This window comes from Octopus bimaculoides, chromosome 1 (assembly GCF_001194135.2).
Source record: "Octopus bimaculoides isolate UCB-OBI-ISO-001 chromosome 1, ASM119413v2, whole genome shotgun sequence".
Taxonomy (NCBI): domain Eukaryota; kingdom Metazoa; phylum Mollusca; class Cephalopoda; order Octopoda; family Octopodidae; genus Octopus; species Octopus bimaculoides.
Genome location: NC_068981.1, coordinates 107485549 through 107497266, shown reverse-complemented (window position 1 = coordinate 107497266; position 11718 = coordinate 107485549). Strand labels below are relative to the sequence as shown.

Below are 11718 nucleotides of genomic sequence, written 5' to 3'. Positions count from 1 at the left end.
ATATATACATATATATATATAATGGTGCTAACAAAAAGTAACTGTTTTTCTAAGAACAATCATAAATATATATGTACATAAGGATAAACATTTGGTTGAGGTGACCTGTAAGAATCTGGAGATTCAACATCATATCATGAATGAACGTATCTGATGCATGTATAAATTACTTAATGTCTTCTGAATAATAATACAGTTGCGAATGCATTGTGATATCTATAGAATCGGTGATAAGCCGTTGCTGGAATCACATTACTGTCAGCAGTAGTAATATTATTAGCTCGAGGTGTTGTTGTGCAATATTAGAAGCAGTACTGAATTGCTTCTCTTGATGAACTTTACAGTATAAGATTCGCTGTAGTTAAATCGAACTGGAGCGAGGCTGGCAGCAGTTGTAGTAGCAACATCAGTTTTGTGGAGCCGCACACTTATCTTTGCTTCATTAGTATAATGGCGTCCGCAACATCTATTCGGTGCGCAAACCATATAATTTGTTTCTTGACAGCATTAATATACTGTCAGTTTATTGGATTTTGCATTTTATCTGGTTGTGTAAACGCACAAAATAGTAAACAAGAATTCCCTTCAAAAAAGCTGTAAGTTTTTTTTTTTTTTATACCTTTTTCACTTTCTTGCTACCTGAGAGATATACATGTATTTTTAATTGTCACTACTAAACAATTAATGTTAAATTTTTTAAAAAAATGCTCAACAATTAACTTAACTCAGCTAATAGATACTAATTGCTTTCCTTTCGATAACCGTCTTCGTTGTCTCTAAAAGGTCAACATTAGCGTGTTTTTTCGCTTTCTTTCGCTATTACGAAAATATCCCTGCTGTACGCTGGCTGAGGCATACAGAAGGTGCGCGTAGACTACCTTCCACCTGTGACAAGCAGCTGATAAATATGTATTTATTCAGCAGTTGGACCGTTCTTTCCTTCTCTACTTTTCATTTGTTTTCTTTATTTCTTCTTTGTGTGTGTGTTACTTATTCTTTTTTCTTAGTTGTATATATTTTATAAATCGTATTCCGATACGGATACTGTAATATTTCCGTGAGTGAGTGATTTAAGATATTTTAAATTAAATTCCAAACCATTTCCCCTCTCTGCAACATGTAGGAATTTTAATTGACGTTCAATGATTGTTACCGCCATCATTTTACATGATAGAATTGATATATAAAATAAATGAAATTATGAAATCATCCCTGTAATGTTACTGACACATCTTATCCTTGAATATTTTCGTGTAACATTTTGTTAATGAGAACTCAGACTGCTGATAACCCGCTGTCCTCCAGGTGTTCTCTTTTTATTTCATAACGATATTTAGATAGATTTTGTTGAAATTTAATTTAAAAAAAAAAAGAAAATATCAACTACATTGCTAATTTTGTTTTCATCGAATGTGTTAATTTCATATTTTTTAAAGTATACACTGCCATATGTACGATTTTTACCTGAATGTCTTCGCTTTCACAGTTCTGAAATATCTAAATGGGAAATTATTAAAGCTTCTTCGTATAGTACTACGGTGAATTTATAAGTGTATAAAAAATGTTACTAATAAACAGAATCTAGATATATATTCCAAGAGTTGTGAGTAGATTACACCTGTAGACAGTCCATTTTTGCTTTCTACTTTCAGAAAAACATAACTCGAAAAAAGGATATAGATCATGTTTCCTAAATTATATAATACAACAACCGTTAAAATAATAAAATGTTCAGCATTATCTCAGCTTGGAGAGAAATGAAAATACTGTTAGAGACGATCTTTAGAATTGTGAAGCATGAAATCAATACAATTCTCTAAATAGTCGTCTGCACCAGCTTTATTTAAAAACCAGATGAAATGTGAGAAGCAATTAATGACATTTGTCATTGAAAATATCGAAGGATTTTTTAAAGTCGATGTCTATAATCTAATCTAATCAAAATAATATAATCTAATATAATAAAAATACTGAATATCTTCAATAGAAAAGATGCTTGTTACGCAGACGATTCCTGTTACCACCCGTTTTATAATCAGCATGTTAATGATCCTTCACAGGCTTGAGCATTACGGCTTACTTAGTAAACATTTATGCTTTCTGAGAATGAATGAAAAAAAATTAATTTAAGATATTTTTAGTTTGAAATATTATAACGAATTCTAAGAAATAATATAATAAATCGATGAACTTTACATAATGAATGTTTTATTATAATCCGCTGAATTAGATACATTGAGAAAAAGGGGTACTTTCACCTCGGTACATATTATTGTTAAACGGAATTTATATTTTAATTCCTGTAGACATAAGGCTGGTAAGAGAAAAACCGGATAAATAAAAAAAAAAAAATTCGAGTTGCGCTTTTTTTACTGCTGCCTTCGAAATTATCATTTTCATCAACATTATCAGGCGTAATTAACGCCGACTAATCAGATATTCAGATATGACATCATGCGATAATTGCAGATAACGTTAAATTCTTGGTCTAAGAGAGTAATTCATTTAAAATTTGACTTTTCCTTTTGTTGGTCTTTTCTTTTTAAAATGAAAAGGAAAAAATTGGAAGAAATGTAGTCATTTGGTTGGTGGGAGCATTAGAAGCGTCTTCCTCAGAGCTTGTGACTATACTGTTTGATAGGTATACTTTCCAATTACTTATTTCCCTTGAAGAGATAACGTTTGTAAGTAACATGTGACGAAGAAAAATTTACTTGAGATTGTCAAAGAATATTTCTGACCGTTTGAAGTAACTATAAATATAATGTTGCCATATTTAGAGGAGTCGAGTCGGGATACCCTTCAAGGGAGGTAACATACGCATGAAGAACGGTCTTGAAAAGATTTACTAAATATATATATATTCTTTGATGGGTGATATATGATAAGGGATGACAGGTTTGTTTAACGTAATTGCCACATGATAATCTTTTAATTTTTCCTGAACTGGCAGCAAGGCTGGGAAAAACTTCGGATATTATCATCAAACTAAACCTTTGATTATATATATATATGTTTCAACGAAAGACTAGGTCTGGCCATACCTGTATTGTAAAGATTATCTTAAAGAATAAAAAAATGAAATAAATATAATCGTCTACCAGTACATTTAAATCTGATGATACATTTTCCAATAAATTGAAATATTTTGCTTTGTATATTGAGATAACGAATGAAATAAGTAATTAGTATTGTTCATCTTCTAAAGAAAACACTTTAGGAATCTATTCATTCGAAATGGCTCATCACATATAGAAAAAGACTATAAAGTTGAACGTGAAATGTTAAGACTCTCATGCAAAAGAGAAATTTTACTTTGTCGTTATACTTTTGTGGAAAATGATTATTATCTGTATCTTTTTACCCTCCTATATTAAAGGGCGGAGAGAGTGAATGAAGTTACTGTATAATATTCAGGTTAGATTTGATGAAGGTGTATAGTTGGAAGGAAAACCTAATAGGGTAAGAATTCTGAAATGAGGATTTTGGTAAGGATTGAGTAAAAACGTTAGCATGGATCTAGGATGAGCTAAGATGCAGCAGGTATAAGGGGAGGAGGAGTTGAGGATATTGAAAGGGTTTAAATGTGTGTGTGAGTGAGAGAGAGACAGAGAGTGTGTGTGGATACTGACAACCTGTTAAGATGTGCAGAAACCATTGTAATAGAATGGAAGAAACAGGATATAATTTGACAGTTGGCCAGTAGTTGTGTAACATTGGTAGTTGAAGGCTTACCTATCACATGAATTACATTTTTGCTGAGATAAAGTCTGCGATGGATGTGTGCATTCTCCATTTTAGATATTTGAGCAATAATCTAGTGTAGGTAAATTGACTTTGTGTAGGATTTATTAGTTAAGTCTGAAGTATTTTCTGTCTCAGCTGTTGCAAATTGCAGGGTGTGTCATTGGGAGAGTTATAATTTTAGTTGTTTATATTGATAATCCAAAATATATTTAATTTTATCTTGTATTCAATTCCATTTTAGCCAATAAACTGTATCTTTGATTATCTTTGCAAATCTCATATTATTTGCCACCTAACTTTAGTTCTTTGTGCTTTTATAAATATTCACTTATATTTATCAATTCTTAAGATCAAATGCCTGTGGAATCACAAGTAAATTAGCAATGCTCGTTTATCACACATTTACAGCAAATTACAAACCTTTGTCTTGGTGTCTTTCTTTTCTCTCTGTATCCATTATTCTCTTTATCGCTGTCTATCATTACACACACACACACACACACCTCCTGTTTGTCTCTTTTGTCGACTGTCTATCCATACATGATCACAAATGTATTTAAAATGTTTTAAGGATGTTTAGAAAAACTATAATGAACATGATATTAATAAAAACCAAATTAGTAAGTATTACTGGGGGGAAAAAAAATCAGTCAAATGATTTTTATCTATGGTTAGCGTTTTGATATTTCCTGATTTTTATCTATACATGTGGCATTTTGACATACTAGTTATTGCCTAACATGTATAAATTTATTTAGGTGCTCAATTTATTATTTTTATTAACCATATTAAACAAATAAATATGCTTTAAGTTCTCATATAGCAATAGAATTTTTTTTTAATGACACACACACATACAAATGAAACTTGTAGCCTAATAATGTCTGTAATGAAATGCAGTATGTCAACTTTGGAAGTTATTATATCCTTAATGCAACCAGACTAACATCAAGGATTTAGCTTCACAAAATATTATTCATATTGTATGACAATACAATATAGATTTCTTGAATTTATTCCTCTCAGTTTCTGAATTTGCTTGCTAAATATATACTCCTCCGAAAACAATATTCCTCTAAAAGAACTACAACAAAAAACGAAAAAAAATGTGTGGTTTTTACATTGCAATCTTTCAGACTTAAAATTACAATTTTTTTTTGTTGCTTAGTCTGTTAGAAATAGCAGTCAAGTCTTCCTCAAATCACATTGTATTACCTTGAAAAAGAAAAAAAGCATTGAATAGAGAAGTCCTAGATACAGTATGTCTGAAAAAAGAAAAAAAGAAAAAGTGGGGTTACAGCTTGAATGCTTGTGATCATAGATCTACTCAGTTAGAGCAGGCTTCAGGGTAAATAGTTGTAACATATATGTTCCATTTTCTTTTCAAATTTAGAATATATTTCTAAACATTTGTTCAAAAGTCTTAAACAGTTCATAGCCTGATTGATGACTCGCATATGTTGACTTTTGCAATGATGCTGTGTAAATATGTATCACCTTTTTATCAATTTAACTAGGGTCATTTGTTCCAGAAATCTTCCTCACTCCATCATATGACTTGATAGCTTTCTATCCACTCTTTATTTTTATACCTAGTTCTAAATATGGTCACATTCATTCTACTCTAAGCTTTTCTCTTCAGCAAGTTCTTTCATTCAATAATTTTATACAGTGTTATAAAAACAAATGAATATACTTAATTGGTTTCAGCCAATTATTGCAAACCTCATCTACTTTATTAGAAATAAAGTTACTATGTTGGTATGAAATTCTTCTACTGCTATTTTTTTTCTTCTTTTTCTCTCTCTTTCTTCTCCTGCTATGTTTTCTTCTTTTTTATAGTTACTTTTTGTCTCTGTCTTATATTGTTTTTTTTTCCACTGCTTCTTAGCTCTGGAAAAAATAAATGAAAAATCAACGTAATGAAGAAGGACACACAAAACAGTTTTTATTGTATTGTTTTTTTGTCTTCTATATCCTTTTGTTTTCTCATCATTTTTATTTCTTTTTGCTACTTATCTTTTCTTTCTTCTGTTTTTATTTCTTGTTCTCTTTTGTTTTCTCTCCTTCTGTCTCTTTCTCTTCTCTTTTTTTCATTCTGCTCTGTCTCTCTCTGTTTTCTTTCTCTGGCTTTTTTTTCTTGTCTTTTTCCTTTATCTCATTGCTCTCCTTTGCTTCATCCCATATTTTTTTACTTTCACTTTCTCATCTGTCCTCTTTCTCCTCTCTTTTCTTGCCTTACCTTGTTTCTCCTTTCTCCTCTTCTACTGAATCTTCTGTTGATTTTTTTTCTCTCTTTTTGTCCCTTTCTCCTCTTTCCTTAAGGGTATCCATTCTTTTCATTAATTGTTTTCCTGTTTTAATATTTCAAATTCCATCTTTTGTTTCTCTTTCACTTCTAGCACACACCCAAAAAACTAAACCTTTTAACCTTACTTCTCTACAGTAATCTATCCCAATCTGGTAACACATTGTAGTGTGTGTTATTCCTTAAAAGCAACTTATTCTGCCAACTACTAACTCAATTGCTCCCACTTTAAATAGTCGTAAACAAATTCTTCTTTTGTCACCTTGATTTATTCCTTCCTTTGATAGGAAAACGGTACATGAAAGAGAAAGCGTGTCTGTAGGCCAGAAATTGGAATGCCCAGGAGTAACTTCATGTCAATCACTTAGGTGGTTTTTCTTTGTACACAGTCTAAGATATCTATATGTGTAGCAGTAATACCATCCCAAATATGAGAGCAGTACAGCTTAAGAGGTTTTATATGAGTTTTATGGAGGTTTATTACTTGTTAGGAACTGAGTGTTTTTTGTGGTCTTTGTAATGCAAACTTTGCTCAGATGAGAATATGCTTTTGCCAAGACAGCTTCTCAGTAATATGAGGCAGTGTTTGTAGCAGCCTTGTGGCTTCTATTTATATATTGTTCATATTTAGTGAAGTGGGGGTACAATATTGATTTATGTGTTGTGATTGTGTTTTTATGCAGTTGAAGGGGAAAAAATTGACATGACCCATTTTGATACTCATAATAAACATTGACACAACTGCATCACAAAGACGAGGCAGATTTTCATGCCAACAAAGTAGTTAATCTCATTAGTTGTTCTATAAAATTCAAATGCAATCTGCAACTCTCATTGGAGTACTGCTAATATATCTGGAACTGTGCTGCTAGAAACACACGCATGCACCTCCACACACATCTTAGACTACACCCCAAAAATACCATCAGCAAAGATATAACTTCTAGCTCTTTTTGTTCTGTTTCCATTACCACAATAGCTTCTGCTTCTCCAGAGTAGCTAGCAGCCTACCTTTTCCTTGCAAACTGACCCAACATAACATAATTATCTCTCCCTGAGTCTCATAACCATCTTTCCCCACCAAACACATTGCCCAATCCTTTTCCTTCATGTAGCTATAAACCTTTGTAATTCCTACTCATGCATTCACATTTTTCCTATAGACATTAACCTACAAATGTTCATTAGCCTATAAATGTTCAAGCTGAACCTCAACTGCATTAGCATCAACAGTCAGGAAATGAGGGAGGGGGAAGTACAAAATCTATCCTGCTCCCCCACCGCTAACTTAAATTTTAAAATCTTGGGTGAAAATTTATCCAGCAACTAAAATATGGTCCTCAGTATTCTTCATGCAGCCATAATTTATACTTTTTTGCTTTCTCACTTAAAAACAATGCTTGGTTTCTGTAAGTCACAGGCTCTTGGTTCAATGGAGTTAATTTTTTTTCTCTGAAATTCATATTACTATCTTGAAAGATTCTAGGATCTTTCTTTCACTAACTTAAATTCTCGTTTCTTTTTATCCTTCTTATAGATGTAGTTTGAGGCAGGGTGAGGTGGATGGCATAACTTGTAATAGAAAGGAGGTGAAAATGTCTTGTGGTATTTAGTTATGTCCCTTTAAGTTCTGACTACAAATCCTGATGAAGTTGATCTTGCCTTTCAACCTTTCAGGGTTTATATAATGACTATTGTGGCCTTTTGCTGATGTTAGAAATTATAATGATTGGGTAGCTGAGCAGAAGACACAACACAGTGCAGTGTTCCAAGCTCAAACCCCATCTGCATCCCTCTAGATAAATAATATAAATACCATTTATTCACTTAACTTATCCATTTCCTGAAACTATTTGGACCTATATCAACATCTGAAAACTTCATTATTATTCTGAAACATTTAGTGAGTTCTTTGGTAGTGTCATTATGCATTTCGGTCTGCAAACTTCCAGTACTTGAAAATCAGTATTTGTTTTTATCTTGCATGCAAAACCTTACCTAGATAAACGATGTAAACTTTGTACTTTCCCCAAGTCTTGCAATGTGAGTGAAATAAAACGGCTAAGATTCAGAATAAAATTTAGATAATGGATTTTAACATTGAATGCTTCTCTACTCCAAGATGCTGACTATTCTTTAAACTTTATATTTGCTTTATCAAATCATTCCACTTACATTTTTAATGGATTTTTACTAGATATGATTATACTTTTTTCCTTTAATGATTTAACAATACATGTCTATTTTCAAATGCTCATAATGTAGAAGTTTGAATGAGACTAATTCATATACAGGAAAGTAAATCCTCAATTACAACTTTGATATGAAACAAAGTTTGAGTTGAACATGTTATAGAAGTAGTGTTATGCATATATTCTTGAAATAAAGTTCTTTGGGGTCGCATGTGTAATGTGAGCAGAAAATGTTGCCATGGTTAATATAAAATGGAAATCAACATATTTGGTGTGTAACCTGGTAGAATTATAATATAGAAAATTCATGTTTCATTCAACTGAACTGTATTAAAATTAGCTGAAACAAGTGTTGACAAAAATTGATTCTGACAATTCCTACTCTTGCTGAATACTGCTGAAGTGGAAGAAAGAGGTTGTGTGTGTGTGCATGCATGTGTGCATGCTTTGGTTCTACTTGGCTAAATGATATTGTCTCATTGGTTCAATAAACTGGTGAAAAATGGTGGACAGCTAAAATTTCATTTGGATGCATAAGGATTACTATAAGTCTTTTAGCTTGGTTGAATTAATCTTCAATGTGTTATTTAAAACAGCATCCCATAATTAGAGTAATATATCCAAATGTGATATTTTGGCATATATCTATTGTGGTACTTTGTTTTTCTCTCGTTTTTTTTTTTTTATTTTATTTTGTTTAGAAGAGTTAGAACTGCCTTGTCTAGAGTATAAATCCTCTTTTGACTGGTTTGGTTCTTCTTATGTTGGCTTCATTTACATAGACTTTGTAGACTTGATCCGGCATAGCATTTTTCAACTAAATTTAGCTACTTGAGATATCTCATGGCTATTTTATAGCTACTGGAAAAAAAAAATACAGATGTACTACAGAAAGGAAACATGCACAAAAGACATTTAAGTGGACCCAAACTGAGTATCAACCAAATATGAAAAAATGTATTAAATTCTTCAAGTTGAAATTTAATAAAATGGATGGTTATAAATATTTTCTATAGTTGATGTAATATATTCTGGTGCAAGTGTGCAACACTTTTAAACCACACTTATATTCATAACCAGAGCACTACTGTGCAATAAATGTGATTCTTTATCATTATCATCACTGCTACCATCATTATCAGAACTGCTGCTGCCATCATCAATAAGTTGTACTCTAGGTGATAACTTTATTTCCCAACAGTATGGAAGGATTGCTTTTTAAATTAAATCAATTGGATAAAATGTTTTCATTGCATTTGCATGAGAAATATAATTTTCTATATATGATCATAAGTTTAAGTACCTTTCTTTTACTTCAGGTAAATTGTTAGGGCTGAAAACATTGTAAAACAGTTTAGAAATCTTAAAATGGGAGACAGTGTATTCACTATACCAGGAGGGCAGACGCTTAATGAAGATTATAATGTAGTTTCATTTGGGTGTTGCTTTGGTACTTGAAGAAACTAGAATACATATTGCTTTGCATACCTTTTTTAGATTTTCATTTTCTTAACCATCACCTCCAGCTTATTGAAAGTTTATTGAAATTATTTGTTAGTTTTCACTTTCAGAAGGAAATTTTTTAAAGTTGTTGACATCAGTGTTAAGTATTATTCAATTAGAATTTTGACTGATTCAAGTTCCCTCTTAGGTAATAGAGTTTGACAGTATGACTCTCGTACTTCATACATCTTCCTCATCCCTTTCAAAATTTTCTTTTCCTTCCTTGATAATGAGTCAATTGAAAATATAGGTCTATAAAAACAATCTCCAGAAGACTTCTTCCATAATACTTAGTTCGGAAAAATGATAACCATGAAGCCATAGTTTAGTGTTAAAATTTGACAGGTCTGCTCAGTTCAGATTGACCAGAACTGTCATGAAATAAGTTGATCAATATAATGCAAGAGATAGTCTTTGATTATTTACTCATCCAATTTAATTTATTCATGTCTACTTGCGGTAGGCATGAATAAATCAAATTGGTAACAAAAGATCTTATGTGATACGCCAAAAATATTTTGACATCAAAGATACACACACACACACACACACACACAGACACACACACACACACATATATATATGTACACACATACACAGACAATTATATGTGCATATATTTGAATAAAATGGTCAAGGTAGGTTTTACAGACATATGCATGTAAACATAAATATTACTATGTATATAACATGATAGCTACACTCTTTGTAATTTTTATATATTTGTATTTACAGACATGCACAGTCATGTGTATGTGTGTATACATATATATAATTTCCTATGTTCAGTGCACTGCAGGTTGAAGGCCTCAGCATGTTCTCTCCACCAAACATGGTCTGATGCAGTGGTCATGAATTTGAGCTTGAAATCATACTGGTGTGATGAGCCTACTCTGCCACACTGGCTCATTGTAGCTTGACTGAGGGATTTAGTTTTTATACTCTTACCCAGGAGTAAATAGCCAATTACATCGACCCCCAATGCTCAACTGTTACTTGTTTTAAGGTAAAGTCATCCTTGGCAGAATTTGAACTCAGAATGTAAGGATGGATGAAATACCTCTAAGCATTTTTCCCAGTGTGCTAATGATTCTGCCAGCTTGCCTTATATATATATATCTCAACTGTTATAATATACAGTACTATAGATCCATTTTGGTCAGTATTACTAATCGCTTTCACACATGAATTAGGTTATTTGGTGACAGCCTAACTCTGCAGTTGTCAAAATCGCTGGTATGGAAAGTATGGTGATGGCTCTCTGCTACTGGATGTTATCACCTAATTACCTAATCCACGTGTGAAACTAATTGGTAGGATTGGCTGAAAATATTTTACCTTTATAGCACTATATCTAATGCATTTTGAGGCTTCACTCATGGCACATACATTTATTAGCATCACATTTTTAGGTATATGTAAAATACCCATGTTTGAAATAAAATTGAAGAAATATTTATAAGCAAACAAACTCTGCTTCCATAAAACAAGTGTTAAAATTTCTATATACTAATCAAATTGCTTATAGAACAATGAACATAAGGCGGCGAGCTGGCAGAAACGTTAGCATGCCGGGCGAAATGCTTAGCGGTATTTCGTCTGCCGTTACGTTCTGAGTTCAAATTCCGCCGAGGTCGACTTTGCCTTTCATCCTTTCGGGGTCGATAAATTAAGTACCAGTTGCGTACTGGGGTCGATGTAATCGACTTAGTCCCTTTGTCTGTCTTTGTTTGTCCCCTCTATGTTTAGCCCTTTGCGGGCAATAAAGAAATAAGAACAATGAACACCTAGAGAGAAACATTCAAACCTACCTGCACCCATTTCTGAACATCCAACCCATGCCAACATAGAAAATGGACAGCAAATGATTACAGTGATGATGGAAGTGCTTGCTAGACAAACAAATTTCTATATTAACAACACCGTGACATACCTGACTATAACCCCAACCTTCCAAATAAAAGCAGG

General features: G+C 32.3%; 1 protein-coding gene across 6 annotated transcripts in view; it reads left to right on the top strand.

Annotated features, from left to right (window-relative positions):
* The first annotated feature begins 221 nt into the window (after positions 1 to 221).
* LOC106868291 (voltage-dependent calcium channel subunit alpha-2/delta-2) overlaps positions 222 to 11718 on the top strand; it is a 207694-nt gene continuing 196197 nt past the window's right edge. Inside the window, exon 1 of one of the 6 annotated variants that reach the window (XM_052969102.1) lies at positions 222 to 596. In XM_052969102.1, coding sequence (XP_052825062.1) covers positions 451 to 596 — 146 coding nt within the window. In that variant the 5' untranslated portion in view covers positions 222 to 450. The remainder of the gene's footprint in view (positions 597 to 11718) is intronic. The other 5 variants (XM_052969096.1, XM_052969095.1, XM_052969105.1 and 2 more) reach the window with 5 other exon arrangements.